Raw genomic sequence first — 27,441 nt, 5'->3', positions numbered from 1 at the left:
AGCTCGTTTTCCCCCCTTTGGAGCTAGAATTTTCCAAAAGCCTTTCTTAGTGTGCTCCTACACTATGATGGATACTATGAAAGGATACTTGAGTCAAAATTTCATCTTTTACCGTTTGGGCTGTGCGTTGATCACCAATTAGTCAGGACAAACTGTTTTATATATAGAGAAACCGCAACGTTTTACGATAGACTATGTGCAAAAAAAGGGGAATAATTATAAGGGTATATCCTAATTTTAAATTCACATTTGAGTCTTTTCGTGTCATATTGAGTCAATACGGTCACGCACAAACTCGGAATATGAAACACGGCACTCGTGTCAATGCCGTGCAGCGATGAGCCACGATCAAAAAGCACTGGCACCGATACCATCAAAATATCGAAGTTTGAATGCAATAAGCAGAATATTTAAATAACAAAATCTAATTATTTATTGACATCAATAAGAACAAATCATATACATACATACATCTGCCCGCAATACGAAGCAGAATATGCGTAGCTCCGTTATTCGGTTTCTGCTTTACTATCGCTTACGCAGTCGTTGTCTAGCGACGATAACTGTAAACTTTTGGCGTTTTGCCTTTGCAATTAACATTAAATGGTCAAAACGAAAGAAGAAGAGCGAGCTAATGACTTGCAGTTGTTGTTGTTTTTAGAGCATTATTTTTTTTACAATCAAACAACTGTGTTCGATTGCCCAATGTATACATTAATACGAATGTACATACATGCTATATTCATACACAGGCATACATACATACATATGTATGTTTCTCTTTACTTTTTCAACCGTACGTAGAGAACCGCACACATAGAAGTTGTAGAAAGTTGTAGATTTAGTTACGTAGATTACATTATCCAAATTTTAAATCGATCGGACTAAATTTATAACACAAACTTTTCATTTGAAATAGTGAATAAATATTAAAACCCCAATAATTCAAGCTCCAACACAAATTTCGAAAATCTAAGTATGCAGTTTTGTTTGTATTCTTTAATTGATTTCAGAAACCAAATTTTATGTCGATCGGCTAAAAAATGCGGATTTTTCAAACAAACTTTGGATCTCGTTTTCTCCCCTTTGGAGCTCGAATTTTCCAAAATCCCTTCTTAGTGCTCATCTACACCATGATGGGATACCTGAGCCCAAATTTCAGCATCCTAGCTTTTACCGTGTAGGCTGTGGGCTGTTGACGCGGTTTGCTTTTGTGCCCCAACATTTTTTTACAGGAAAACTCCCATATTTTAGGCCCCAAAAAATATCAAAAAACCAAGTATACAGTTTTTCTTGGAATTGTTCTGAGAGTATACAAACTAAGTTTAAAGTTAATCAGATGAAAACTGTAGATTTTTCATACAAACGTTGGAGCCTGTTTTCCCCCCTTTGGAGCTCGAGTTTTCCAAAATCCCTTCTTAGTGGGGACCTTGACTATGAAAGGATACTTGAGTCCAAATTTCAGCTTCCTAGCCTTTACCGTTTGGGCTGTGCGTTGATCACCAATCAGTCAGTCAGTCAGGACAAACTGTTTTATATATATAGATATGTAGATGACCTTTCGCGGAGACCTTGCAAACTTGATTCGCGTTCATCGGCATTTTCAGCTGCTCTTTTTCGCTCACATTTTTATAGCCAGAGTTTGAGTTTTTTTTTCGATGCATCCCCCCACTCCCCCACTATCAGTGATTTTCCATAACCCCGTAGTTCTTTGAATTTCAAACTTCAATTTGTTATTTACAACCATGTACTTATTATGTACTGATAGGTTAATTATGAAGAAAGTTAAAGCCATAAATATACTCTCTGCCGAAGCTCTCTTTTCGCAGCTGTTGTTACAACAACAAAGGTTTCATTTTTCCGGACTTCCCCTCAGCAATTTGCGAAAACGCAAACTCATTATTGAAAAATTACAACGCCAATGTTTGAGAAGCGCATCTGATCCCACAAAAGAATTATATTGCTTATTAAGAATTAAATTTATATGTAACATTTTTCTAAAACATTATTTGGAATAAATTCGACTAAAATTACGAGCAGTTGAGACGATCTATGTTTTCCCTTGCAAAAACTAGCATTTTAAATTGAATATAGAAATTACCAAAATGTACATACATTTTATTTCCCTGATCCGTATTGTATATTCAAATGACAAATTATGACCATTCACATTTTCGCTAACAAACAGACTTACCAACACAATTTTCGCCAAGTTTCATATTAATACACAGTTATGACACACTTATTTGAAACAAGAATTGCGTCAATTATATATTTTATTTTTAACTTTCGTTTGACTCACACCTTTGGACTTTACAAATTGTGATGTTCGAAAAATGTAATGTTCCATTTGGGCCAATGGGGCATCTCTATTGTGCGGTAGTTTTGGATGCTGTGTGTGAATGCTGGTGTTTTAAGTAAACTTTTAGAAATTTGCTAATTTAAAAATATTTCCGTAGGATATGCAAAATATTGTTGATGCAGATTGTTCAGAAAAACTATAAGGTTTATATTCCAATGATTATTTGTATTTTGAAAAATGTTTTTGTTAGTGTTTTTAATCAAAACTCCTAGCAAAGCAAACAAGATTTGAAACATCCCAAAAAAATTTCTGTGGCCTCAAGGCGAAACTTGGGCGGAAAAGATTTCAGTGGCATCCCTGTATAAGACCTAGGGACATCAAATTTGAAGTCTAAGATGCCTTATGTGAATACGCGGAAAATGTGTTTTTTGGAAAATTCCCTCAACCCCTCCTCTCCCACGCAATTAGTGGTCTACCATAGCTCCCTTAATTCTTGGAATTTCGAACTCAAATACCCCCAATTAGTGATTATGTGTCCATATGCCAAGTTTCATTATTATAGACCGATTTAACAGGAAGTTATAGCCATAAATATAATTGTTGCCCAAGCGCTGCCCGCAGCTGTTGTTGATGTTGCTGTTTGGTTGACTGCAAACATGCTCACACAGTCACGCATAGGCATGCATACACTCACATAGACACAAGTCCTTCGTAAATGTCTAATTATACACCCTTTACGTGAGCTCAAGTACCGAGAAAGGGAAAATCGATCCTAAATTTTTATACTCTGTACATGAAATGTACAAGAGTATATTAGGTTTCCGCGAGCCGAAAAATATAACAGGCAGAAGGAGGTGTGGCAGACCCCACAAAGTATATATGTATACTCTTCATCAGCATGACGAGACGATTCGATCTAGTCCTGTCTGTCTGTCTGTCCGTATGAACACCTGGATCTGAGAGACTATAAGAGCTAGAGACACCAAATTTTGTACAAAGATGCCTTATATGTGTACGCTGTGCAAGTGTGTTTTATTTTTTTGATTTTCCGCCCACTTCTTCCTTATGGGGGTTTTCCCGATTTTCCATTCGTATAATCGCCTATATCTCGGAGACGATAAGACCTAGGAACACCAAATTTTAGTACAAGATGCCTTTTATGAATACAAAGAAACTGTGTATTTTGGAATTTCTCTACCTCCCTCCTCTCCCTCGCAATTAGTGATCTCACATAACTCCCGTAATTCTTGGAATTTTGAACTCAATTTGGCTGGCAAAAATCCTCTAACTGAACCCTCCTCGAGGGTGCCGGCTGGGCAATGGACACTGTATTTGCCTCGGAGAAAACGGGCTATACCTAGTGTCACTTGCGCGCTTACACCTTAGGCGATGCGGTGTCTAGCAGAGACGAAGGATCGTGTACCCTAACGGCAGGGGCGCGACCACTGGAGTCATGGTTAGAGGTGCCTGGCGGTAGGCATAAAACGCTAGGGGTGGGGGGAGGCGAAATCCTCTCAGCGTGTCGCCAGCGGTCACACCTCTACCGTGGTTGGAGCAGGCCACGATAGTTGCAAAGCTACTGCCAAGACGACGACAACAACGGAAGAGCGCAAGAAAATGCTCTGCAGCAGTGCCGTAGGCTCTGACTGCGAAAGCATATCTACAGAGGCCGAGGAAATGCTTCTGCTCTCCCCAACCCCGGCGGGCATCGAAACCTCTAGCAAGGTCGTGCCCAAAAGGACGAAGGAGGGCATGAGAGCGAAGGCCCAATACAAGGCAGCCCTGTAGATTAAGGCTCGGCTCAGCAGCAACAGCAACCTAACCGCAGAGGAGAGGAATAAACTGGCCTGGGCTGATCAGAAAATCGAAGAGGGAAGAAAACACTTTGCCCAGAAGTCCTCAATGCAAGCAACGAGTGGAGAGTATGCTAATAAGGTCGAGGAGCAATTAGCCATGAAATGCCAGCACTCGGCAGAAACGGCGGCAGAGGTACCAGCCAAGATGCGGCCCTGTCAACAACAACGCCAAAAGGCGATGGTCAGCGATGTGGTAAAACGACATCTAGTCGTAGCCCTCATCGACGGTGCGGACCCCAATGGCAAGATCACGAAGGAGCAGTGGGCGACGGTAGAGTCAAAGCTGCTTGAAGCTCTGCGGATGAGGATGGCGAACTCAGAGGCAGCTCCCACCTCTTTTGATGGTGCGGGCTGGCTCAATGGAGTGAAAATCCTGAGCTGCAGAGACGACACGACATTAAAATGGGTGACTGAGGTGGTGGCATCGATGGATGCCCCGTGGGAGGGAACTAAGCTGGAGGTAGTTGACAGGACGAGGATCCCGTCTGTACCAAAGGCGAAAGTCTTCTTCCCACGCATCCTGCCAGTGGAGCAGACTCTCAATCTGCTCAAATGGGAAAATCCAGAAGTGCCGACGGCTGATTGGCAAGCGGGCAAAGCCCGATAACAAGGGTCAGCATGTGGTCCTGCAAATCAGCAAAGAAGATGAGGATTTGCTGTACCCAAGATTCGGAAAGATGGCGTGGGGCGTAGGAAGTGTGTACCTACGTCTTAAAAAGCGCCACCCGGACGACGAAAACGCAAACACGCTAGCGGCAGGAGAGGTTGAAGAAGACCTGGGGCTGGAGAGCATGCTAGACAGCGCTTTCAACCTCGCCCAGGAGAGCACAGTGGACGAAGCTGAGTCTTCCGAGGACGGCGACACAACGCTGGTCGGCGAAACGGCGTCGGAAGCCGCGCGACCGAAGAAGAAGGAGTCCTGCAACACTGCAGATACTCCAGATAAATCTGCATAAGAGCAAGCTGGCGTCGGCAGAGCTCCTTCTAGCCCTGGAGGAAGGACTTGCCGACGTGGCCTTGGTCCAAGAGCCTTGGATAGCGTCGGGAAACAAGGTCTCTGGGCTAAGAACCCCCAGCTTCACCACGCTCCACCCGACAACAGTAAGTAGAACAAGAACAACCATCCTCGTGAGGAAAGGTATCTACTCGTACTTACTGTCTAATTTCAGCACGGATGATCTCACAGTTGTGGCGATTGAGGATGGCAAGGGCAAGCCAATGCTCTTGTCCTCCTGCTATATGGCACATGAAAGGGAGGCGCCGCCAGAAGAGCTACGCAGGCTAGCAGAAGAGGCATGCGCTAAAAAGCGGCCCCTGATAGTCGGGACAGATGCCAACGCTCACCACACGGTATGGGGCAGCCCAGATACCAATGATAGAGGTGAGTCACTCTTAAACTTTATATTACTTAATAGCATAAGTATAGGAAATGTAGGGGAGGTACCCACATACGTGGGACCAACCTCTTCCAACGTTCTTGATCTTACGCTTCTCTACGGCGCGGACGCGCAAATCTCTGAATGGAGAGTTATTGATAGTCACTCCCTCTCTGACCATAAATACATTCTATACAAAGCCAATTTCCGTCAAGACCAACAAAAAGTATCATTTAGGAACCCCCGGAACACAAACTGGGAAAAGTTCAGAACAATACTGAGTAGGGGTCTAGGCTCACCACCTATTATAACGTCAGTGGAGGGTATTGAGAAACTGTAAAAACGCTCACCCGAAACCTGAATATTTCCTACGAGAAAGAGTCAGCTAATGAAAGAAGACGGTTCTTGGACAGATGACAGCAGAGAAGCAGCGGTCGCTTTACTAAAGACGCACTTCCCGGGCTGTATGGATGATACAGGAAGCAATATGGATGATACAGGAAGTAATATGGATGATATGACTAGGATCCATCTGAACTCATCACGCTGGAGAAATTCGGGTATTGGGCTCATTCGGGAGTTACAAGTCCGCCGGACTAGATGGCATATTCTCAGCTATGCTGAAATCAACTAGAGAAGAGGTGGCATCCTGGCTACTCTCACTATAAGAAGCATGTCTGAGGTTTTGCTATGTACCAGTAACCTGGAGGACTGCACGGGTCATATTTTTGCCGAAAGCAGGCAAATGCAGTCACGTGCAGCCGAAAGACTACAGGCCGATAAGCCTAACCTCATTCCTACTAAAAACACTAGAAAAGCTTCTGGAGCTCCATATAAGGGAGAGTCTCTCTCCACCCTTGGAATCCAACCAACACGCCTACTCTAAAGGGAAATCAGTGGATACAGCGCTACACTCCCTGGTAGCCTGCATAGAAAAAGCTCTTCACCACAAAGACTATGCAATGCGAACGTTCTTGGACATCTCTGGTGCATTCAACAATGTGTTAACAGATGCCATCATGCGAAGTCTCAGAGCCAAAGATACACACGACGCAATATACACATGGATTCAAAACCTGCTGGGCAGCAGACGGTTCCATGTGGAATGGGGAACCACAATCATAACCAAGAGGGTACATGGAGGCACACCACAAGGTGGAGTCCTATCGCCGCTACTTTGAAATCTAGTGGTTGACGAACTGCTCAAACAATATCGCGGGAAAGCCCCAAAGATAACTGCCTATGCTGATGACATAAGCATAATTATCACGGGAAAGTGTCCATCGACTATCAGCTCAGTCATGGCCACAACTCTGCAAAAATACTAAGGTGGGCTACAGGCGTAGGACTGAGCATCAACGTAGATAAAACGGACCTCATTCTCTTCACAAAAAGATACAAGGTACCAAGATGGGACCCACCGAGGGTGAATGGAACCCCGCTCACCCCGAAAAAGGAAGTCAAATACCTCGGCACAGTGTTGGACAGCAAACTGACGTGGAGGGCCAATGTCGAAGAAAGAGTGAAGAAATCAACAAATGCACTCTATGCATCGCAAAAGATGCTGGGTAGCACATGGTCCGTCCAATACTGTTATATGGGATATTGGTATGGTGGCAAGCCACGGAGAAGTCCACATACTTGAAACTGCGGCTGGCACCCGTATGCATCACAGGAGCGCTGAGAACCACCCCGACCAAGGCTCTAGAGACGTTACTCGGAGACACTCCGCTTGACATACACGTGCGCCTACTTGCGAAAAAGACAGCTCAAAGACTTTGCGCAATAGGAAACTTCGCCCTACAGGGCTATGGACATAGCTCGATCGGCAGGGAGCTCCTTAGTAGTACAGACTACACTGCCCCGCAAGCAAGCTGTATACTGTGCAGAGCCAGTACTCAAACACTCGTATAAGCTGCCGGACCACTGTAGCATCTTCCAGGCGGATGTATTCGCAATAGGGAAGGCTGTAGAGGTAGCACTCCAACTGCATAACACAGAAGAATGCATCAACATCTTCGTGGACAGCCAAGCAGCCATTAAATCACTACAGGCGCCAATCATTAGCTCCAAAACGGTCCTGGAAAGCAGGGAATCCGTGGATAGATTAAGCGCCAGGAAGAAGGCGCACATCTATTGGATCCCCAGCCACCAGGGCATTGAGGGCAATGAGATGGCGGACACTCTAGCTAAGCAAGGTATCGATCTGGCCCGGACCGATATGAACTACCTACCTATACCACTTAGGGAGCTCCATAGCAGATGGGAGCAGCGGTTGAGCACCTTGTATGCCACTGCCCAGCGCTCTATACTTACAGAACCAGGTACCTAAACGCACATACTCTAGCCTCATTGAAGAACGAAGCTTAATGTTCCCCTAAAGCACTGCTGGCGTTTGCAAAACAAAGCAAGCTGCTAATGGAATTCTAGCGATAACCCCCTACCGACCTCCAACTATCCGGCATCGCTAAGGACCACTTAGGTCTATGTGGGGCTGCAATCGGCAGCCCACCGGGTCAACCTAACCTAACCTAACTCAATTTGAACTCAAACACCCCTAGTTAGTGATTATGTGTCCGTATGCCTAGTTTCACTATGATAGACCGATTTAACAAGAAGTTATAACCATACATACATATATTTGTTGCCCAAGCGCTTCCCAAGCGGTGACCGCAGCTGTTGATGATGCTGGTGCTTTGGTTGAATGCAAACATGTTTACACAGACATGAATAGACGCGCAAAGATATTCATACATTCACATAGACGCAATCGCTTTGTAAATGTGCAATTATACACCCTTTACGTGAGTTCGAATACCGCAAGAGGTAAAATGGTTAAATTTTTTTATAGCCTATACCCAAAGGGTAAAAGGCTATATTACTTTTGTGCGAATGTATGTAACACACTGAAGGAGGCGTAGCAGACCCCACAAAGTATACAAGTATATGTAACATTGGTAACGGTGTTTTGGTTGGCAAAGGCGCACGCATTGGCACTATAGCGGCAGTACAGAAGTCGGAGAGAAGCAGCAGTCGAACTTTCGAGAAGCAGACAGAAAGTTCGAGAAGCAGACATAGAATAAGTAGAGCAGTCGAGATGATCAGCGGTATTAAAGAAGTCTGGAGTCTGGAGTCGGTCGTTAAAAGCAGTCGTGTTCAGCCGTCGATGTTATTTAAAATATATCTTTGTACGCTTAACTTTAATTTGGATTGAATCTGTATAGTATTAATAAACTACATAATAATAATTCACATTTGGGGGCTCAACCGTGTCCAATAATAAGTAAAAGTGTAAAAGCCGTGTTTTGCGAGGAAAAGTGTCAGAAGTGTTTAAGCAAGGAAAGATTGTTTCAAAAGTTGATAAGATTGTTAATATACTATTTAAATGAAAATGACTGTTGTCTTGCAAATTGTAAAAGTTTATGCTGAAAATTGTGAACGTTGTGAAATAATTTGCGCTGTCGATAAATAACTGTAAAGTGAAGAAGCAACAGTCGAAAAAGCGGCCAATACAAGTGCGAACGAGACCACTGTATACCCGTCAAGTGTCAGCACGAAACGTAAGAATGAACGAGACTCAGCAACAGAACGCGCAACTGACTCAAGCGCCAACGGTTGCCAAGATAAACAATGAAAGCGGAGATCGAAAAATTAAGCTGATACACGATCAGAGATCCGAACAGGAGCACAAAACAGAGAGAAGTTCCGTAGCAGACAGCAATAAAACGCTTCAAGAACTAGTTCAGCTCCTGTCGTTGAAAATACAAATTGACGAACGAACCAAAAATGATTGCACAATTGTGGCAGAGAGCTTTGCAAATTTTATTCCTGAATTTAATGGAAAAACAAGAGAGAACGCTGCAGTCGAGCTAGCCCGACAGTAAAATAGCCTGTACTCTCCACAAAAAAGAAAAATTTAAAAAAAAAAATTAAATTATTAAAAAAATGAATTAATTAATTAATTAAAATAATTAATTAAAATAAATTAGAATACATGTTTATGTTCAGTTTAAACAGCATACATTTACATCACGTACCTATGCGTGTTTATATGCGTTATGTATGCAGCACAAATTTGAACAAAAGCAGCATCAACAACAACAGCTGCGGGCAGCGCTGCCGACAGAGGCATCGAATGAGCAGCGATTTTACTTATGGCTAATTCTGGGCATTACGGAAGTTATAAGAAAAAATACGAATTGCGGGGGAGTGGGGGGGTGTATCAGAAAAAATAAACAAACTCGTTCTGCCTAGAGCTTATAGGAACCTTGATACCAATTTTGGTTATCCTAGCTCTTGTACTTACTGAGATCCTTGCGCTCATACAGACAGACGGACAGACGGACATGGCTATATCGACTCGTCTTCTCATCCTGATCAAGAATATATATAGCCTTTCACCCTTTGGGTACAGGCTATAAAAATTAACTTGGCCTGCCTAGGACTTAGGGGAACCTCGATACCAAGTTTGGTTATTCTAGCTCTTGTACTTCCTGAGATCCTTGCGCTCATACAGACAGACGGACAGACGGACGGACGGACAGACGGACATGGCTATATCAACTCGTCTTATCATCCTGATCAATAATATATATACTTTGTGGGATCTGCCACGCCTCCTTCTGTGTGTTACATACATGCGCACAAAACTAGTATAGTCTTTCACCCTTTCGGTACAGGCTATAAATATGCCGGTGAAGTTCTGTTTCAGAAACTTCGAGTTGAACGCAGATGCATATGGGCTTAACGAGAAGCAGAAGTATGTCCAACCACGTGCAAAAATGACGAACACTGCCCAGCTGCTTGGAGTCAACACACGTGTATGAATATGCTGAACTCAAGAAGCTTTTGGAGGAAGAATTTAAGCTTGACTATAAGTGCAGTGCAGATGTTCATACCGAGCTGCGCAAATCCAAACAGGAGTCGTTTCATGAATACATGCGTTTAGAGAGTTGCAGGAGCAGTGTGAAGTGTATGAGCGTTTACTTGAAAAGGTGAACAACATCAAAGTGAACTGTCTAGTCGACACAGGGGCTGATGTCTCAATTATGAAGAAGTATATTTCCAACCGGATTCACAATGTTCAGTTGCGTAGTTGCTTTTCAAACCTGCGTGGCTTGGGCAACAATAGTACTCGTCCTGTTGGCAGTTTTGAAGCAGAAGTTGCAGTCGATGAGGAGAAGATATCTTACAAATTCGTGGTTGTTGCTGATCGAGATGTGGAATACGATGCTCTGCTGGGCTACGACTTTACTAGCCAATTCAACTTTACATCATCGGCCGATGGATACAAGTTTTCGTTCCTGTTGGTGGAGAAAGCTTGTGACAAAAATTTTGCAGACAAATTTGAATTTGTGCCGCATTGTATAAAAATCACGAAAAAAAGACATCCATTTTATGGCTACGGTTAATTTATCAGCTAGATTCCTGTGAAGATATAATGTTGAGAATATATACCTATATATATATGGGCATGAAAATATTGTGTTAATATTTTAAATTTATAATTCGTAACTAGCCCTATATTTGGTGCTGATTTATTGATTTGGACAACAGGACAAATAGGCCAAATAAGTTGTTTTTGTTGCATTGTTTTGGTTTAACAGTTCAGAAAATGCAGTTTCAGTTCTGAACTGTCGAAACAAAATGATTTTAGATTTCTTTATCTGCCACTACTTTCTTTTGATAACTGCCCCGACCCTTGATACGGCTCCCATTCCATGTTAGCTTGTAATTTTAAAAAATGTACACGTATGTAAATACGAGTTGTAGTAGTAGTAGGTAGCTTTATTTTTACATTCACATTTATTAGGTTAACAAAACATTTCTTAATTTTATAGTTAAGCTAAAAAATAAAGCTATATTTCAAAATTAATCGACTTGGTTAAAAAAACCGTCTGTCGATCACCAACAAATTACCCTAAACTTCATTGGTTACTACACCTGGCTGCCCGGGTCTTCCCCAGATACCAGATCGTTGGACAACAAACTTATTCCTAGTAGCGATATTGATACTCTTTAAAATTTCGCATTGTGCTGGGGCCCAGGTACTAGTGTCGGAAATATCCGAAGCAACGCCATATTCCCTGGCCAGACTCAGCCAGGATTGAAAAAACTGACTTGAGTCTCTCTGCAGGAACTTTGTTATTATGTTCGGCAGCCTTGTATCTGGCATAAGCATGGTTTTTTGTACGTATGAGAAGTCTGCATTTAAACTTTATACTTGGTAGTATTTCTCGTTTACCAAGGAATGACTGTCAAGTACTGTTTAGGGCTCTTATGGAGTCCGAGAGTTTTAATTTAAGGTGCGCAGAGAAGTTTAGATTTTGAGTTACCGTTACTCCTAGATATTTAAACTCTTTAACTATCTCTAACGTCTCCCCATTTATGTTCCAACTTTCGTTCACTGGACGACCTCTTTCATCTCGGATAACCATCACCTTTGTTTTTTCCGTATTAACTTGTAGGTTCCATTTCTCACAGTAAACGTAGAGAGCATTTATCATCTCCTGCAGTTGCTGGGGCGTTTCTGCCAAAATCACCATGTCATCTGCATACATCAAGACCTTGATAGTTGTAGTTCCCAAAGATATACCTCTGGGAAGGATCTTTGCGATGTCGTCGATGTATAAAGAAAAGAGTAGGGGGCTCATTAAGCATCCTTGTTTTACGCCAGTGTTGTTGCAAAACCAATTTGATAACTCCGTTCCGTCCCAGACAGCAACTAGATTTTCCCTGTACAGATTGCAAATGATTTCGAGAATTTTGGACGATACTCCAAGTTGATGAAGCTTCAACAGGAGGCTTGTTCTGTGTATAGTATCGAAAGCAGCTTTGAAATCCACAAATCAAAGATATAGTTTTTGTTTTCTGTCCAGGTATAGCTTCGCTATGGATGTCAACGAAAACACGCTATCCACCGTCGAGTATCCGCTTCTGAAGCCACATTGAAATTCGCTTAACACGTTGTTGATTGTCACCCATGTTGTGAGCCTCTCTAAAATAATCGACGTGAAGACTTTCGCTACAGCATTTAGACAAGAAATTCCTCTATAATTGCCTGCTATTTTAGTGTCCCCCTTTTTAAGAAGCGGGAAAATTATGCTTTTTCTGAAGCTGGACGGTACCACGGCAGCGTTAAAAATTCTATTATATTCGACAGTTAGCACATTTTGAAGTTCCGGAGGTGCGAATTTCAAAAATTCTGCCGTAATCCGATCTTCTCCTGGGGCTTTATTTAATTTGGCTTGCTTAATGGCTGAACTTACTTCCGTCATGTGAATTGGCGCATCTAAAAAATCATTTGCAATGGTTGGGAGTTGCAGGGTTAAGTAGCAGTCAACTGATGGGATATAGAGTAATGTGGAGAAGTGGGAAGCCAGATCTGATGCATTGGCTTTTATAATCCTGTTCTTCACTCCGCCGTTTAGTCTTTTAACTAGAGCCCAAAAAGATTTCCTGTCATTTATAGTATTTATCTGCATTTCTAGGTTAATATTATATTGCCTATTCTTTCTATTGCAGCACTCCTTAAAGTTTTTATTTGCAACTCTATAGTTTGACCACTCTGATGTGCTACCACTACAGCGAGCGATCTGTCTCAGGTGGAAGGACAGATTTCTGGCATCCGCACATTCATTGTCAAACCATGGTTTGTCAAAACTTATATTACGCGGCTTTTGCAAACCTCCGGCTGCATTTTTGATTGCCTTTGCGATCGAATCTATTTGGTTTTCACGAGGACCTTGAAATCTTTCCAGATGCTCTAAGTTTCTCTGTAGGCATGACACGTATTTGGGCCAGTGGGCGCCCACTGGTTAAAAAAGCTGCATACTTTTGGGCACCTGCTATATTTAAAATGCCAGTTAAACGGTCTCCTATTGATCAAAACTGCGCAACGCCAACAAATAGGCGAACTCGCGCTAACTCCACTCCTGATAGCAATAAGCAAGCTGCAAAAATGGAGAATTTGATTGGGGGGATGAATGTGCAAGCGCTTATGGACATAATGCAACGTACTATGGCCGCTACTCTCGACGAAAAGCTTCAAAATCTACCTACCAAGGCTGATCTTGAAGTAGTTATGGGACTCCTAAATGAAGTGTCGGATAAGGTAAACCAGCTCTCTGCTGAGAATTTAGAACTCAAAAAGGAAATAAACCTAATCAACGCGTTAAGGGAAGGAGATCAGAGAAGGATGGCAAAAATTGATGACACAATGAAACGGAAAAATTTAATTATCCGTGGTCTTCAAGAGAAGGAATCCGCTTTCGAAGGCTTTAAAATGTTGTGTAAGAACAATTTAAAATTAGCCGAACCGATCCAAATAGAGTCTGCCAAGAAGCTTTACGAGAGGGAAGGAGAAATGGCGATTTTGGTGGAAATGGGTGCGGCCAGCAATGTTTCAGAATTATTCAAGGTCTCGAAAAAGCTTTCTCGTACGACGATCTCAATGGAACAAGATTTAAGCTACGAGCGCCAACAGCAAAAAAAAGCAATTCTGTGGCTACGTAAAAAACGAATCAGTTTAGATTCGAACAAAAGAGTCACAGTACGAAATGACAGGATGTTAATAGAAGGTAAAAAGGAATATACGGTGATATATCCAGCATTAATTTAAACTTCGAATACATCATCGAAAATATAAATGTTGCCGTTGAGAACTCTCATTCACAAGAAAATTTTTTAAATTGATTTCCGTCAGCCAACCTATTGTCGAAAAAATAAGTATAAGTTCCTTTCATTTAATATCTTTGGTCTTAAGAATAAGTTACTCTATAAAAACTTTTTTGATTATGTTAACAAATTTGATATTGCACTCTTATTCGAAACCTTCATTGAAAAATATGAAGACGTATATACAAACTATTTCCCCGATTTCAACCTCCACTGGACACCGGCCACTCGAATGTCACAAAAAGGACGAGTAAGCGGAGGTTACCTATTTGCAGTGAAGAAAAACTTCCTAAGCCAATACAAATGCACTTTTAAAACTATAAACAAAACAACTGTCATTGAACTAATCACCAAAAACGAAAGTTTCGTTATAGTACCCGTTTACCTAAACTGCAATAAATGGTTAGGCGCCTTCGAAGAGCTATATGATTCCCTGATGGCACTTGACTATCAAAACATAATGCTGCTTGGAGACTTCAATGCCCGAATAGGACCCGAGCAAGCCACTACCCAATCTTATGCCCCGCAAAGTAAACACGACGGTATGGCCAGAAAAGCGAAGGACGAAACATTGGACTTAAAAGGCGAGAAATTGCTGGAAATGTGTGAGGCTACAAATCTCCTTATTCTAAATGGTAGGACTGAAAGTGATTCGAATGGAGCTTTCACGTTCATAGGAGGGCAGGGCAAGTCCACAATTGACTATTGCATGGTAGGCGGAGCTTGGCACAGTCGTGTCTCGGATATGGCAGTAGACGGGGATAGGCTGTCTGACCACCTACCAATTGCAGTATCGGTTTGTTTAGAGATCGAAAGAATTGAAAGTCTATCCATCCAATTGCTGCCTAAACTTCGCTGGACTGAAACACTTAGGCCCAAATACGTGTGTCATGCCTACAGAGAAACTTAGAGCATCTGGAAAGATTTCAAGGTCCTCATGAAAACCAAATAGATTCGATCGCAAAGGCAATCAAAAATGCAGCCGGAGGTTTGCAAAAGCCGCGTAATATAAGTTTTGACAAACCATGATTTGACAATGAATGTGCGGATGCCAGAAATCTGTCCTTCCACCTGAGACAGATCGCTCGCTGTAGTGGTAGCACATCAGAGTGGTCAAACTATAGAGTTGCAAATAAAAACTTTAAGGAGTGCTGCAATAGAAAGAATAGGCAATATAATATTAACCTAGAAATGCAGATAAATACTATAAATGACAGGAAATCTTTTTGGGCTCTAGTTAAAAGACTAAACGGCGGAGTGAAGAACAGGATTATAAAAGCCAATGCATCAGATCTGGCTTCCCACTTCTCCACATTACTCTATATCCCATCAGTTGACTGCTACTTAACCCTGCAACTCCCAACCATTGCAAATGATTTTTTAGATGCGCCAATTCACATGACGGAAGTAAGTTCAGCCATTAAGCAAGCCAAATTAAATAAAGCCCCAGGAGAAGATCGGATTACGGCAGAATTTTTGAAATTCCCACCTCCGGAACTTCAAAATGTGCTAACTGTCGAATATAATAGAATTTTTAACGCTGCCGTGGTACCGTCCAGCTTCAGAAAAAGCATAATTTTCCCGCTTCTTAAAAAGGGGGACACTAAAATAGCAGGCAATTATGGAGGAATTTCTTGTCTAAACGCTGTAGCGAAAGTCTTCACGTCGATTATTTTAGAGAGGCTCACAACATGGGTGACAATCAACAACGTGTTAAGCGAATTTCAATGTGGCTTCAGAAGCGGATACTCGACGGTGGATAGCGTGTTTTCGTTGACATCCATAGCGAAGCTATACCTGGACAGAAAACAAAAACTATATCTTTGATTTGTGGATTTCAAAGCTGCTTTCGATACTATACACAGAACAAGCCTCCTGTTGAAGCTTCATCAACTTGGAGTATCGTCCAAAATTCTCGAAATCATTTGCAATCTGTACAGGGAAAATCTAGTTGCTGTCTGGGACGGAACGGAGTTATCAAATTGGTTTTGCAACAACACTGGCGTAAAACAAGGATGCTTAATGAGCCCCCTACTCTTTTCTTTATACATCGACGACATCGCAAAGATCCTTCCCAGAGGTATATCTTTGGGAACTACAACTATCAAGGTCTTGATGTATGCAGATGACATGGTGATTTTGGCAGAAACGCCCCAGCAACTGCAGGAGATGATAAATGCTCTCTACGTTTACTGTGAGAAATGGAACCTACAAGTTAATACGGAAAAAACAAAGGTGATGGTTATCCGAGATGAAAGAGGTCGTCCAGTGAACGAAAGTTGGAACATAAATGAGGAGACGTTAGAGATAGTTAAAGAGTTCAAATATCTAGGAGTAACGGTAACTCAAAATCTAAACTTCTCTGCGCACCTTAAATTAAAACTCTCTGTTTAGAGCTTTAAACCAAAGTGGATGCGACTCACTGTGATTGAGATCAGGTGTTCTGTAGCCCGGTGAAATGTTTTTTATTTGCTGCTTCGCGCAAGTCCGGTTGAGTGAAAAAATTTTTCCGATTTTCGCGGCTTTCTCCACTTTTGCTCGCTATTATGAATGAAAGACAAAACACGGCACCCAGGATTTACAAAATAAATTTACCGCCAAGAACGTCTGCTGCAGGTAATTTCTTCACGCTCCAGTTGCAGTACGTACCGTCGCCAGGGCAGCTACAGCTGACAATTTGTATAAATTTGATGGAACCTCGCGTACACAAATTTGTAAACAGGAGCTCAATAACACGTCCGCCTTCAACAAAAAACACTCAATATATTCCTGTAAATACGAGTATATAAAACTTTATCATTTATGTAAGAAAACATAATTTCAAATTAAATTAAATTTTACACTCTCGATGTCGCACGGGACCAACTTTATATTCGTTCCACGATCACAAATCTTCTTACTTTTTCAAAATTTCAAATTTTCATTATTTTGAAATTAATTTTCCCTAGATTCAACAAGTCCTGTTTATTTTGGAAGGCACCTTTTATGTTCTGACTGACTCCGAGGCTAGTAGCACAAAATTTTCCGGGACAGGATTGGGTCTTGAAAAAAATGGTGCCAGTGGACTTGGTCTCGACTTATAATTAATGTTTAGATGCTACTGTAGATGAGACTGGAATGATGGTATGGATTGGCGGAGTTAGTTTGGTTATAGTGTACATGAAATGTACAAGAATATATTTGGTTTCCGTGAGCTGAAAATGTAACAGGCAGAAGGTGGCGTGGCAGACCTCACAAAATACATATTCTTGATCAGCATGACAAGACGAGTCGATCTAGCCCTGTCTGGCTGTTTGTCCGTCCGTATGATCACCTAGATAGCAGAGACTATAAGAGAAACAACGAAGATGCTGCTGCTTTGGTCCAACATTGTTTTGCAAACATGCTCACACAGAAAGGAATAGACTGTAGACTGACATAGGCCGCCGAAATGCGGGTTGGGATAAAATTGAAGGTTATTCCCTTTGTAGCAGCAAACGTGGCAATAGCATCGTTGTTGATGCTGAAGCTTTGGCTGAGCTCCTCCAAAATGCGTGCAGCACCCACGAAATTGGTGGCACTGTCCGAATATATTTGATTCACAGGTCCACGGCGGCCGACAAACCTTTATTACATTATAAACGAGTTAGCAGTCAGGTCTGTTACAACATCAATATGCACAACTTTGGAGGCAAAACATACAAAAACCGTAACATACATCTTGACCGGGACTCAGCCACGAATTCCCATCGTGACAGGTATTGGAACACAAAAGTACACTCCGCTCACCTCAAATGGCCTAGAGCCATGTAATCGGTCAGCGGGCAATTTTCCCATTATTTGGCTTGCTAGGATTTATACCTAAAGCAATGCACACATTGTTGGCGAAGAAGGCACGTGGACCAGCGTGGCAAATAGTGCGATGTAAATACTGCAAGTATAACATCGCGAATTTGCCATAAACAATGGAAATTTAGCATTATGAGGCAATGGTGCCTTAAGCAAGCGACCGCCAACTCGTACCAAATTCAATTGACGGTTTCCCGTTCGAAATTGACAAATAAATGGATTTAATTTCTGGTACGACGGCTGCAGTGTCGAGCACTTGCTTAGCTTTGAGATTTCGTCTGCAAAAGCTTTGTGTTGTACTATGTAGACAACTGCCAAAAATGCAAACTCTAATTCAGCTGCTGTTGGCACAAGTGACGAGTTTGTATTTGCCTTTCCATTGATGAACCGGAATACATAGCATATAATGCGAAGAATCTTGAGGTACGGCGACGAATTTTTAATTAAATCTATAAAGGGATTTGAACACTCATCGGCCACGATGAGAGCCGTCGCGTTCTTCCGCTTCTCCAGCGTTGACTGGTCAGCTCAATATGAGAATTACGAAGCCAAAGGGAACAATCTAGTTTTAAGGTACAGGGTATTTAATTTCTATAATTATTCAACACATACATATGTACTACTAGCAGGTATCGCCCGTCTTAACCCGGCTCAATATAATGTTTCCAATTGTATTTATTTTGTGTGTGCATAACCTACCCATATGTTTTCACCTTAAAGGTTACCAGTAGGAAGGCATTTAAGGTATTTAAATGAACATTTTCTGTTCTTGACAAAAAATTGTTCAGTAGTCCGTTACATTTTTGTTCTTGCCAAACTATTTCGTTAAACGAACATGACCACTATAACTAATATTTTTTAAAGCTCGTTTTCCCCCCTTTGGAGCTAGAATTTTCCAAAAGCCTTTCTTAGTGTGCTCCTACACTATGATGGATACTATGAAAGGATACTTGAGTCCAAATTTCATCTTTTACCGTTTGGGCTGTGCGTTGATCTCCAATTAGTCAGGACAAACTGTTTTATATATAGAGATAACGCAACGTTTTAAGATAGACTATGTGCAAAAAAGGGGAATATTTATAAGGGTATATCCTAATTTTAAATTCACATTTGAGTCTTTTCGTGCCATATTGAGTCAATACGGTCACGCACAATCTCGGAATATGAAACACGGCAGCGATGAGCCACGATCAAAAAGCACTGACAATTCTCACCTCAATTTGCTAGAGTAAAACTTTCGATAGTTGAAGCCACCGATACCATCAAAATATGGAAGTTTTAATGCAATAAGCAGAATATTTAAATAATAAAATCTAATTATTTATTGAGATCAATAAGAACAAATCATATACATACATACATCTGCCCGCAATGCGAAGCAGAATATGCGTAGCTCCGTTATTCGGTTTCTGCTTTACTATCGCTTACGCAGTCGTTGCCTAGCGACGGTAACTGTCAAACAACAGTGTTCGATTACCCAATTTACACATTAATACGAATGTACATACATGCTATATTCATACACAGGCATACATACATACATATGTATGTTTCTCTTTACTTTTTCAACCGTACGTAGAGAACCGCACACATAGACACGAACTGTTGCTTGTTGTGTGTGTGAGTGTGTGTATGTGATGTCCCAAACTATTTGATATTTGTTGTTGCTGCATAAAGTTATTAATGAAAACCCTAATGCCAAATACACTAAATAAAGAAAAAAATACTTTTAAAAATGTTATATTATTTTCAATTAATTAACATCTCTTGCTCTGTCAGTGCAAGACGAATGTACATACATACATATGTAGATACATATGTACATACATAGATGTGCACATATGTATGGACATTCACACATTAGTGTCTGACATTTTGCTTTGGCTATTTCAATCGTTTACACGCAACTACACGAACAGCTGCTTGCATGTGTGTGTGTATGTATACTTAGTTGTCCCCAACTGTTTGATATTTTGTATTGTTTGTTCTGCCTGCTTTTGTAAAATGCATATTTTGAAAATCCTTGAATGCAAAGTTGTAGATTTAGTTACGTAGATTACATTATCCAAATTTTAAATCGATCGGACTAAATTTATAACACAAACTTTTCATTTGAAATAGTGAATAAATATTAAAACCAATAATTCAACCTCCAACAAAAAATTTAAAAAAACCGAGTATGCAGTTTTGTTTGTATTCTTTAATTGATTTTAGAAACTAAGTTTTAAGTCGATCGGTTGAAAAATGCGGATTTTTCAAACAAACTTTGGAGCTCGCGTTTTCCAAAATCCCTTCTTAGTGCGCATCTACACCATGATAGGATACTTGAGCCCAAATTTCAGTATCCTAGCTTTTACCGTGTGGGCTGTGGGCTGTTGACGCGGTTTGCTTTTGTGCCCCAACATTTTTTTACAGGAAAACTCCCATATTTTAGGCCCAAAAAAAAATATCAAAGAACCAATTATACAGTTTTTCTTGGAATTGTTCTGAGAGTATACAAACTAAGTTTGAAGTTAATCAGATGAAAACTGTAGATTTTTCATACAAACGTTGGAGCCTGTTTCCCCCCTTTGGAGCTCGAGTTTTCCAAAATCCCTTCTTACCTAGACTATGAAAGGATACTTGAGTCCAAATTTCAGTTTCCTACCCTTTACCGTTTGGGCTGTGCGTTGATCACCAATCAGTCAGTCAGTCAGGACAAACTGTTTTATATATATAGATTGTTTTAGTTTTGAGGGAGTGCAGGGAATAGAACTTATTATTTTTATATCCTATACCCGTAGGGTAAAAATGGTATATTAGGTTTGTGCAAAGTATGTAACATGCAGAAGGAAGCATCTCCGACCCCATAAAGTATATATATTCTGAATCAGCATGACGAGAGAAATCGATCTAGACATGTCCGTCCGTCTGGATGAACGCAAGGATCTCAGAAAACTTATTTTTTTAAAATCCCCCCCCCCCCCCCCCCCCCCCCCCCCCCCCCGCTACAGAATTTCGTCAATAGCTTCCACATTTCAAATGCTACCTAAACCAAACTTTGCAGACATAATTTATATATAATTGTCTACTGTTGTTCAATTCGGTCAATTCTAAGAAAAGTTATTAGCAAAACAAATTCTCGCCAGTACAACCCCCCCAAACTGCAGCAACAAGTTCGCTCTTCTTCTTCCTCTTTTTGCTGCTGCTATGGGCGCATATAACTCACTGACGGAAGTTTACCTGGGTACAGGGTATTACACTGTCGGGCTTGCTTGACTGTAGCGTTCTCTCTTGTTTTTTATTATTTTTCAACCGAAAATCGAAATTTCCATCTTTTATGTTCTCATCGCTTACGTTTCGCTTTGTATGTTCACAAATCTCAAAAAATTAACAGCAAATGTCAACATGCACACTTTGTTTATTCATTTACAAAAATTTACCAAAATGTTTGTATTGCCAACACATATATATATATATAAAAGGGCATTTTAATTGAAAACATTGAAAAAAATATCTGAAGCTTAAATATATATATATATATATATATATATATATATATATATATATATATATATATATATATATATATATATATATATATATATGTACATTAGTTGATATTACACTATTATACAACGGACTTCCCCTAACTGCATTATAAACATAAAACAGTATTAAATAATAATAAAGAAGTTACATGAATTACTTAGACCATTTCGCCCTGATCTCTTATTAACAACTGTTTCTTACTCTTACTCTTATAAGTGTTTTACCAGGCACGTTGTTTACATGCCCAAGCATGAATGCATGGATTTTATGATAAATGCTAAGCGTCTCCCCCGGTTATAGCGCTATGTTGCTGGTGCTTCGTCGATGTTATCATAGCCGACGGTAAAAACTCTTGCTGTTCACGAAGTTGGCGGCGACGTTTTTTGCTCCACAGCTCATGACAATCCTGCCATGTGGGTAACTGAGGTGTAGGCATTCTGTTACAAACAAAATTTTAAATTATATTACCATCTTTTAATACCAAGGAAATGTTTACTTACTCATCAGGATTAATATTTTTGAGCCACGGTGATGTAAGCGCATCTTCTGCTGTGATGCGCTTATCCGGATCTAGTTCCAGCATTTTGTCAAGTAGATCAAGAGCAGTTGTTGGCATAAATTCAAAATCTTCTCGCAGACGTCGACGGTGAGTTTTTTTTAACTTTAGTGTATGAAATAACGGCAGTTTTATGACGTTCGGCCACACCGCCGGAATTGGCGTACCGCAAATCTTGGATATGATTTCTAACTGCGCCATTTCTGCATTGGCTTGAAACAGTGGACGCTTTACAAACAACTCTCCCAAAATGCAACCACATGACCATACATCTATAGAAGGACCGTAACGTTCCTCCCCTAAAAGCAGTTCCGGTGGGCGATACCACAAAGTTATTACTTTGTTGGTGTAAGGTCGTTCTCGGTCATCGGCGTTGTATAAACGTGCCAAACCGAAATCGGCTAATTTTACTTGGCCTCTGTGAAGGTAAAACATATTTTGTAATGTGGAAAAGTAGATCATGTAACTTAAAAACTAAACGTACTTATTGTTCATAAGAATATTTGAGCATTTGATATCTCGGTGCAAAAAATTCTTTTTATGGCAATAGTTAAGTCCATTTAAAAGCTGTTTCATAATGCTTGCATTATTTTCTTCATTAAAATCCACCATGCCAGATTCGAGAAGTCCCATTAAATCATGATCCATGTACTCAAATACTAGATAGAAAGATCCTTTGTCTTTACGAAACTCTACCGCATCCTGCTTGTCCGTTACAATCTCGTGTAAATTTACTATGTTTCGGTGATTAAGCTGTCTTAGTATTTTTATCTCGCGCACAGCCGTAATTGGAAAGCCCTCCTTTTCATGTTCAAGACGAACTTTTTTTAAAGCCACCATATCGTTTGTATGATAATCTCGAGCCTTGTATACCTAACAGTAAAAAAAATGAATATGCATTTTTGTTTAATTAGTCCAATTACTTGCTCACCTGACCATAGGTACCTTCACCAATCTGTGCGATTACCTCGAACACATCAACACATCGCTCACCCCAATCACGTACATTGTTGCGGGAATCCCGTCTATTTAGTATCACTGGACGCCGGCGCCCAGTGCTCTGCGCACTAATCTTAGTGCTTTCGGTTCTTAGTTCATCGAAGTTTTCGGGGCTGTCAATAACGTCATCATCACCACTTAACTCTTCGCTACCTGGTATCATTGGTGGCATTGGAAGGTTGAGGAGGCTCTTGTTCGTATTTGTGCTAACGTTCTTTTCTTCCGAAATTTTTGGTTTCGGTGGCAAATTTTTAATTGTATCAGGTGGTGAAGGCGTGCGTGCATTGACGAGATCTGCAACATTCATCCCTGGTGGCAGAGGTAGCGCTGTTAAGCTCTTTGTCTTTTGGGTAATCTTGCATAATGATGCTGTGCTTTTTAAGGTGTTCACGGGCGTCGCAGTTAAACACTCGATTTCTCCAGTTGGTCCCAAATCAGTTTTTTTCACGTTTTCTTTGTTCGGCATAGGAATGTTGTTGACATCTACATCTGACTTGCTACACACACCGTTTGAAGTTTTAATCGAAGAAGTTGCTGCCAAGAAACCGGTAATGATGTTTGATCGTCCTTCTATTACATGAGGTGTATTACAGTCAACCGATGAACTATTTTCATTAACAGCCAGTGCGCCATTGCTATTGCTATTTTCTTCTTGGCGTTCAATAATCTCTTTTAATGCCTTTTGTCGTTTATGACGATCTTTTACAAGCTCAGCAAAAAGACTAGTCTCGCTTATTTTTTTAATATATTCATCCCGTTTGTGCTTAATCTGGCGGGTAGTCGGAGATCTTGAACGCGAAGCTGAGCTGTGACTACTGGCAGAACTTCGCGAGCGCTTTCGGCTCCAAGTACGTTGACTAGTCTTTGGAGTACGGCGGTGGTGATGTGAGGCCGAGACACTACTTTGTGAGGGTGGCGACGAATCATAGCGTGTAGTCGGCCGCGGTGAGCGTGAAAATCTCTCAATTGATGTACCAGATAATCGTTTGGAAGATCTCCGTTGAATAGGTGATGGGGAATGAGGTATATTGTATTTATATTTATAGCTACTACTGTGCCGGTAAACGTTTGAATTAGTGCTGCAGGACGGAAGGCTACTTGGGGGTGATTGTCGATTGCGGGAGTGATGCAAACTAGGACTTCTGTATAGATTTTAAAATATTGACAAATTATAAACATAATCAGATGATTTAATTAGTACCTGGAAGCTCGACGTGGATACCGATCTCTGACGTAGCGCTCATATTTTGATTTGTGGTGCCTTTCGTGATCATAGGCCACAGAGTGCGGGGTTCTTTTATCGAAGAACTTTCTTCGTTTGTGTGGTGGCGTAGTCGGTTGATGGTGGTATCGATCTAAACGCAGAAAAAATCCAAATACTAAGATTAAATGTACTATATGGGATATAATACCTACCCGGTGATATATGCTTAAGCTTTCTACTTTCAATGTTGCTTGATCCTGGTACTGAATAACTATGATGATAACCGTGAGAAGCTGATACATGAGTAGAACTTTGATGGGGAGCTAAACCATCTTTGAGAGGGCTGTGTGCATACCGAGCGGTTCGTATGTCACGTGCAGCTGCAGCTGTGCCGCCTGGCACATACAATGGTTGGGGAGGTGTACGTGGGGATGTGTTAAAACGTGAAGCAGCACCAGTACGAATCGGCGACAGATGTCGATTGTTCATATTGTTCGATACTGTAACCTGCAAGTTGCCCCCAAGTGCAGCATTTCCTGCTGGTATGCCTTCGTAACAAGTGTTATTACTATTAATACGTCGAGATGGGGAAGTTGCTGCCGGTATGGGACTGTTTTCTTTACGAGGCATGTGTGAAGCCGCCGCAGAAGCATTTCGGTCAGTGTTAGTTTTTGGTGCGGTCGGTGGAGTATACCGTCGGTCTAAAATCGATGTTATGTCGTTATCCGACATTGATTCAATAGTCGAATATGATTTAGCTCTCTTTTTCTTGCGTTTCTTTGATTTTTTTTTTGATTTATGTTTATGCTTGTCCTTTTTTAATTTTTTCCGTTTTTGCCGTTTCATTTCTGCTTCCAGCTCATCAGTATCAATGGAATCGCTAGACGTATACAGAGTACGATCCCAATGTAAGCCTTCCTTCAAAGACTTTGTTTTTATGATTTCACTCCTTTGATTCATCCCATCAGTTGCAATAATGCTACTCACATCACCAATATTAAACGATTTTTCAATGCTAATTCGAGTACTGCTTGCAGCCAATTCGACTTTTCTAGATCCAACCGCGTCTTCGACTTTTCGTTTTTGTCTATCAATAATAATGAATACGTAAATTAACTCATAATTCACTTTCTTATAGTTTGAAGTATGGGTTTACCTGAAGTCATCCTGATCGTGACCAGTAGCTTTCTCTGTCGGATTATGACCATGACGGATGGACTTGTTAGCACGCAGATTGGTTTCCAACCTCTGCTCTGGATTGCTATTTAATGCAAATATATTCCTGCTACCAACACTTCTAGTTAACGTAATATCCGATTGAATTTCTCCCGTTTCAGGATCAGAAAAATCTTCAGAGCTCACGTCAGAATATTCTACAAGTGCGTTCGTTGACGTAATTGAAGCATGCATCCTCGACCTATCGCCTTTGAAACGCATGTGTTCTGGTAATTCTTGTTTAAACTCTTTGGTTTACATACATATGTATGTATGTATGTAAATTGTAATAATGGTTGGCACGTTGCTTTTACTTATATGTACAATCTACATATTTATTTGTACATAATTTAGCACACAATAGAAATGATATTTAAAAATGTTAATTCACTAACAATAAAAAATGATTGTATTCTTCTGCACATAGAACAATTTTTAATAGGTATGTTTTTGGGCACGCGTCTTTACTTATTTAGAGAATAAATTGAACAGATTTTCTATCCAAAAAAATAATACCCAGGAGTTAGCTGGGATAGTGAACATAAAAATGTTAATTACTTTTGGTTGTAAAATTATTCTTCCAATAAAAATGACACTGCAATGTTTTTACTTTTTCAGCACTGTTGCTCGTCGGTGACGTATTGTTTAGTGTGCGGTGTATTTAATGTAAATGCTTGTATTTAATTTAAATGAGCGAATAAACTTACCAATTTGAAAGCGGGTACGATTTTTTGTATATCTATTATTATGTAGGCAACCAATACGTATAACTTAAAATTGATTTGGACAAAACAGCACAGTCGATGCTTCGAAAGATTTATTTTCATTGAAATGTTTTTTCTCATGGACATCGGCCTACTTTAAATTTTTTCACTAATTAATATAGTATTCGTTTGAACTTGGTTATCATGTCATAAGAACTTCCATTAGCTCCAATTTAAGTGTGACCATATATCTCAATCGCACTGGTAATGATAACATGTGCGTCAAAATAACAACGTGTAGTTAGGAATGTTTTTGCAACAAGAGAAACGAAACCAAGGAACATTTTTTTAAAAATTGATACAGTATTGCTAGGGAGATACTGAATTATATTTCAACATAGTCTGTATGTCAAAATCACCTTTAAAATTTTTTACATAATACTAAAAGAACAAAAGGTTTCCAAACATGCATGATAACATATTAGGGATGTAAGAAAACATCGATGTATCGAGCATCGGCGATGTTTTTACCACGATGCATCGATGTTTTCCGATGTTTTTTGCTATCGATGCATTATCGATCCATCGATGTTTGTCCAAACATCGAACATTATTCATGTTTTGTTTGGCGGTCATATTTCTTTGTGTGGTTTACCGAAGAAGGTAATTTTTTATTATAAATTATTTGATGTTTTCGTTAAAATGTGTATTTTATAATTATACTCTGTACATGAAATGTACAAGAGTATATTAGGTTTGCGGGAGCTGAAAAATGTAACAGGCAGAAGGAGGCGTGGCAGACCCCACAAAGTATATATATTCTTGATCAGCATGACGAGACGAGTCGATCTAGCCCTGTCTGTCTGTCTGTCTGTCCGTCTGTCCGTCTGTCCGTCCGTATGAACACCTGGATCTCAGAGACTATAAGAGATAGAGACACCAAATTTTGCACAAAGATGCGTTATGTGTGTATTCTATACGAGTTTGTTTTATTTTTTTGATTTTCCCCCCCCCACTTCCCCCCTATGGGGGTTTTCCCGATTTTCCATTCGTATAATCGCCTATATCTCGGAGACTATAAGACCTAGGAACACCAAATTTTAGTCCCAGATGCCTTATGTGAATACGCAGAAAATGTATATTTTGGAATTTCCCTCCCTCCCCCCTCTACCCCGCAAATCGTAACTCCCGTAA

At 40.6% G+C, this 27,441-nt stretch overlaps 1 protein-coding gene across 2 annotated transcripts; it reads right to left on the bottom strand.

Annotated features, from left to right (window-relative positions):
• Positions 1-21,713: 21,713 nt before the first annotated feature.
• Positions 21,714-26,402, bottom strand: LOC115629399 (cyclin-dependent kinase 12). 2 transcript variants are annotated; one of them, XM_030525854.1, is made up of 8 exons: positions 26,251-26,399; positions 25,485-25,870; positions 24,541-25,415; positions 24,326-24,479; positions 23,057-24,266; positions 22,610-22,998; positions 22,070-22,543; positions 21,714-22,006 (listed from the first exon to the last, which is right to left on the bottom strand). In XM_030525854.1, the coding sequence occupies exons 2-8, from the start codon at positions 25,763-25,765 to the stop codon at positions 21,847-21,849; spliced, it is 3,543 nt and encodes a 1,180-aa protein (XP_030381714.1). In that variant the 5' UTR covers positions 25,766-25,870; positions 26,251-26,399; the 3' UTR covers positions 21,714-21,846. The 2 variants fall into 2 exon arrangements, with proteins under 2 accessions (XP_030381714.1, XP_030381715.1); XM_030525855.1 differs by having other exon boundaries at positions 21,847-22,006; positions 25,485-25,752; positions 26,251-26,402.
• Positions 26,403-27,441: the final 1,039 nt, after the last annotated feature.

This window comes from Scaptodrosophila lebanonensis, unplaced genomic scaffold (assembly GCF_003285725.1).
Source record: "Scaptodrosophila lebanonensis strain 11010-0011.00,11010-0021.00 unplaced genomic scaffold, SlebRS2 tig00000145-arrow-arrow-pilon, whole genome shotgun sequence".
In the NCBI taxonomy this organism is placed as follows: Eukaryota; Metazoa; Arthropoda; class Insecta; order Diptera; family Drosophilidae; genus Scaptodrosophila; species Scaptodrosophila lebanonensis.
Note: the sequence above shows the minus strand (reverse complement) of the source record. Positions and strands in the feature narration are given on the sequence as shown.